This window comes from Carlito syrichta, unplaced genomic scaffold (genome assembly GCF_000164805.1).
Source record: "Carlito syrichta isolate Samal-C Ts95f unplaced genomic scaffold, Tarsius_syrichta-2.0.1 Scaffold287805, whole genome shotgun sequence".
Lineage (NCBI taxonomy): Eukaryota > Metazoa > Chordata > Mammalia > Primates > Tarsiidae > Carlito > Carlito syrichta.
The window spans coordinates 545723-551302 of record NW_007231901.1 but is presented as its reverse complement, the minus strand read 5'-3'; the positions used below and the strand labels follow the sequence as shown (position 1 = coordinate 551302).

Here is a 5580-nt window from a genome sequence, read left to right as displayed (position 1 = left end):
GGCGTTGGCAGCCCCCCAGGGGCAGGAGGATGTGGAGGAAGCAGTTTCCCGCTGTCGGGCCCACGCTGGGAACGTGGGTTCTGTGGAGCGTGGCAAAACCGGGTCTGTGACTTGGGCACGGGCCGGCGGTAGCAGGGACGTTAGCCCGATCCGGGAGGATGTCACAGAGTCAGACCTGGAAGCCAATACTTTCTGCCCTCCTCCTCTGTATTACACGCGCTCGACCCAAGAGAAACCGCCTCCTGCACCGGGGAAGATCACCATTGAGCCTCAGATGAACGGAGAAGAAGAATTGGATGGTGCGTCCCCAGAAAAGAGGCTCACAGGTTCCCCAGCCCACGGAAGTTCTCTAAAACATAGAAATTCTGCGATTCCTGAGAGGCCTCCAGTGCCTATCAATTCTCCACCTAGTCAGGATATGGGAGCAGCTAGTCCCACGTGTCACCCTCAAACGGAACCAAATAGAACTGGTACAATAAGGCAGCTGCCTTTGCTGAATGCTTTGTTAGTTGAGTTGTCCCTGTTATATGACCAGCCCGTCGCAAGTCCCACTCATATACATCCTCACTTAGCCTGGTTGTACAGAACTGAGGATAAGAAGGGACCAGAATCTTCCAAGTTCACGTGTCAGTCCGAACGTAAGAAGGATAAGCTTTCTGTGGGGGAACGGGAAAAGTCGGCGAGTCTTCAACATAAAAAGAACCAAGTTAAAAACTGTACGAAAAGTAAATGTTCTGAGAAAAACAGTGGAGCCCTCCAAAAGAGAGTTCCAAAAGGGAGGCTGCTTTATGGCCTAACAAATACACTAAGGCTTCGTTTAAAGCAAACAAATCCTGGTATGTTGGTGGTACATGAAAAGAGAGAACAGTATAGAAAAACGCAAGCAAAAATTTTGAGTACAGGACTTGGAATTCCATCATCCAAAGTTAAAATGTTAAGCTTTGCAGAGCAAAGTCAGAAGCCACAATTGCCTGAGAATGGAGATTTAGATTCCGATTCATCTTTTGCTGAAAGTAGTGATACCTCACGGCAAATTAGTGGAGTTTTTGATGATCCCAGCATAACTAAAGAAGTAAAACAATGTGCAGTTGAAAAAAAGACAGTTGATTGTGGTAAAAAGAGAACCCTTAATGATTCATTAGTAGAAACTGTGAGTCCTGCAAATTCCATTATTCCAGAAAGATTTACCCATACAGATACTTTGGGAGGAAAAGCAGAAACGAAAGCCCAAAATCTTTGTGTTTTCAAACAGGACGCTGTTGTTGACAAATTTGTAACAGTTAAAGAAATAGATAATAAGCAGACTAAAACCAGAGATGATGACTTTGCTGATGTAAGTGAGAATATACCAGGTAAAAATAATTACTATGAAAATATCTCAGAACTCAAATATTCAGATGACTTCACCAGTCCTTGCTATTCTGAAGATTTCTGTGCCACAGAGGACACCAGCAGAAGTTTGCAAGCTCATGATAGCAGTTCAGAGGCAGAAAATGCAAAACACAGTCAATACACAAGTAAGTCTAGTGAAGCAAGATTGTCCATAAAGAAAAATAGTAGTGAGGAGAGTTATATTTTTAGCCCACCTTTTTCAGCTGGATCACCAGTGCACTCATATAGATCTCGTGTTTTGAAAACTCAGGACAGAAGTTTGGAGGAGGTACCTAGTATCTCTACCAGTGATTTGTCTTCATCACATTGGACTGAAGAAAAAGAAAACCAGATAGATCAAAGCAGTATGCATAATTCTAAAGTTACAAAGAGAGGTCAAGACATCTCTGCTAAACTTAAAACAAGGACTGACTGCAAATATTCAGAAAAAAGCAAGTTATCATGGGCATCTCAAGTGAGTTCTTATCTGCCTTCTAATTTGCCAGAACTAGAACTTAATGTCCTGGAAAGTAACACATTAGGTCACTTTGAAGAAGACAGTGTTGACTTTGGTTCACTAAATACTTCCCAGCAATGCAAAGATATGTGTGAACTAGTAATAAATAAACTTCCAGGATATACAATGTAAAATATGTGCATTTAAAACATATTATTTACAACCTATGTGTACTGTTAGTGGAAAAAACTTAAAACTTTTTGCATTGTTTTAGTATGTGAAATGTCAATAATTACTTTTAAGAAATATAAATTTTTCATTTCTTTCTGTTTAAATAGTATTCTGCCATTAAATCAGATAACATGGATCACGAAGTCATAACCTAGGTGAAGATTCCTTGGAATTGGTTGACCCTATAAGAATAAAAGTATAAACTGTTTCAAAGTGTCTAGCCTAAAGTATCAATCATCCTAAAGCAGAGTTCATGTGTGCCATTGAAAAAAGAAGGCTAGTTAATACGGAGGCCTAATATTTTAATGGAATAAATAGCAAATGTAGAGGGCTTACTGTGTGAGATGCAGAAAGGGATAAAACCTGCATCAGACGGAGCCCCTGCTGTTCTAAGAGCTTACAGTTGTATGTGATTAGTCTTTCCTGTCACACACGTATCCCACATCTTTAATAAGCAAAGTCACTTTTATATGCCGTCATAGTTCTCTGTACCTTTTTTAAAAACTATAATTTGTGTGATTACTTGATTAAAGTGTATCTTTCGCTAGGCTTCTGTTCTGTGCTGGAAGGGACCGTACCTGTTTTACACATCAGCATATTCTTAGAATCTAGCACACTTTCTGGCGGGTGGTTGGGGTGCAATAAAAACATTTGTTGAACAAGTGAATGAAGGCCAGGCCTTTAAACTACCTAATGGGAGGGTATGGAATTAAGTAGTGAAAACAAGCAGACATCCTAAAAATAAACCTGAAGAAAATTCTTATTGAAGACATGTTTTTAATGTAGTATTTTTGTTTTGAGGAATGTAAACAGCCTTCAGGTGTTCTCTGAAATATTTGGAGAGGGGGGCTTTAAAAGCTGTCTTTCTATACAGGTTTTTGTGTAGGAGTTCGGTTTATTGTTATTTGATCTCAAATGTTTATTTTTAGTGTGGGAAAAGTTTTCATGAGATCTACTGATCTTTAAAAAAAATTCTTCCTTTGGCTTTATATTTAGATCTTATTCTGTGTTCAAATAGTTACATATATTTTCTTCTAGCTGTGTTACACTATAAATTTTGGCTGTTTAATCTTTTTGATGTGAGGTGTCTTTACAAGTAGTTAAGCAATTATATAGGTATTGTCTTCTGAATGATCATAATACTAGAATTCAGATGGCAAGAAGAGAAGAGGATGTTATATTTTAGGAAGCAAAATGAATAGAAGAAGAATGATGCGAATGAGCTTGGTATATTCACGGGACAATGACGATATTATCTTGATTAAAATGTAGGCTCATACGTTGAATTAGAAAGGATATCTGTTGAGTAAGGAAAATTCCAGATTGTAGGAAGCGTCAAGTCTCAAGCATAATAATAAAAGTCTTATGTAATAGGAATAGAAGATTATTTTAGATTATAAAAGAGCACCAGTAAGTACTCATGATATCTTGAATACTTAAAATTATTGAAAGTAATTAGGCAAATAAATTGTGTCAGGAGAAGTTTTGAAATATGATGGCTTATCATAATTTTACTATAAAGACAATATATAACATCTCACAACATGAAAATAATTTAGTTCCAGGTACTGTAACTAGGTATTCAAATGATATCAATGGTGTAAATTGTTTAATAGCAACTTTTTATTGCTATGGAAGGGACAATAAAAATATTAGCAATATCAGAATCATTAAAGAAATAATTTATTAAAAACCAATTGCCTTATTTATTTGGTTGAGAAAAAGTTATTGTCTGTGATGAGAATAGGTAAGGAAAATGATTAATTCATTGTATCTAAGGCACAACAAAGACCGAAGAACTATGGTACTTTAAATCACAAAACTGAGTAGCTAAATAAGTGTTTCTCTGAGTTATTCCATGAATACTTATTTCTAGAATGGTGGTATCCATTTTTCTAGCTTAATTTTAATGAAAATATGTTTCCATGTATTTCGTACTTTCTATTTGCATTCAATCTTCAAATTCTATTTAATGTTTTAACTCCACAATTTATAAACACCTTAAATAATTTCATAATAAATAGTATTTATTATGTAGGCCTCATCTCTTTAATTGCTTAATTATTGAATCATGCAATAGTATTTCAAGATCACAAATAAGGGAGACTTGCCATTTCATTGTAAACATTTATTGCAAAATCTGAGAAGTCTTCTGAATACCATGTGTGTCTGAACTGTGGTGGACAAAGCCGAGTGGGAGAGGGTATAAGAAGCAAAGTGAGCCATGAAAATGATGTTAAGACCTACCTCGGTGTGGTATTTAATGCTTACAGCTTTAGGAGGCAACTGCCTGTATGACAAGTTCTTTGTACTGTTTCCATAAACATCTTTGCAGAGGACTGTACAGATGCATACAATATGTCGTTTTTCCCCCTTCATTCATACGCATGATATTGATGTCATCCTCAGATACAAAGGACAATACAAAAACAATGATATTGAGCTTCTGTCATGTAGTTATTGTGGCTTTCTTTCGAGAGCCACCCCTTCGTAGCTCAGTTAATTTATGTTTTTCTTCATGTACAAGCAGTAAATTTATTATGGAATTGTACTTAGGAACAAGGCACTTATTAATAGCACACATATAGGTCAAGACTGTTAAAAACCCAGCATTTTAATTGCCACATTGTGTGGTTGGCAAGGCAAAGAAATTTCACCACAAAGCAACATATACATCAGATAAACAACATTTAAATTCGTTGAGTCAAACTGTCCTTGGACCTAGGGAAATTAATCATTCTTCAGGCTGTTTATGTTTTAATTTGGATTAAAATATCTAGAGAGTTTTATAGAATGAGACTATATGGTCCAAGATTTGCTGAATCATTCTATTAATTATTTTTAACCTAAGATAATACAGGGAAAACTTACTTGATCAAGAACAAAGGCATTTTCTCTCGAGATCTGTCATGCCAGGAACTAACAGACTTCAGGATGAGCTTTATTAGGTTGGAGTACTGTGCCATAGTGGTAGATGTATTTACTTATTTTTCGATCCCTTCTTAGATCGCTATTACACTAATAGTGCATATTAATTATAGGAAAAATAGAAAAGAGTTTTTCCTTCAAAATTGTGTGCTAAGGCAAATTATTACTTTTTTAAAAAAAATCCCACTGAAATAACAGAAGAATAATAAAAATAAGAATGAACCCATAATAGCCCTGGAAAATAAGGAAAATGCTGATAGTGGACAAGACAGTTTGAATAACTTCTGGAAGATACAAAGCAGTTGAGATTAGGTTGATGAAAACCTAAATCCAACCTTCATGTTGAAATCCACTCTTCAGCATTGCCCTATGAGATTGCTGCTAGAGAGATGAGAACATAGTGTTTTCAAATAGAGCCCCAGATAAACGTCAAGCTCAGTCAGCGGGGGTGGAGAGTAGGAGCAGCCTATGGGACAACTGGGTCAGAAACAGAACCTTGAGGACAGTAGAGATGCTGAGACTGGTCTAAAAGTTGTCTACTGAGCCGGGCTCGGTGGCTCAGCCTGTAATCTCGCGCCTTTGGGAGGCTGAGG

At 36.8% G+C, this 5580-nt stretch overlaps 1 protein-coding gene across 1 annotated transcript in view; it reads left to right on the top strand.

The window, feature by feature from the left end:
* Positions 1-2267, top strand: part of MAP10 (microtubule associated protein 10) — a 28600-nt gene extending 26333 nt beyond the window's left edge. Inside the window, exon 3 of the mRNA XM_021709974.1 lies at positions 12-2267. Within this exon, the coding sequence (XP_021565649.1) occupies positions 12-2020 (2009 nt within the window). The 3' untranslated portion in view covers positions 2021-2267. The remainder of the gene's footprint in view (positions 1-11) is intronic.
* The last annotated feature ends 3313 nt before the right edge of the window (positions 2268-5580 follow it).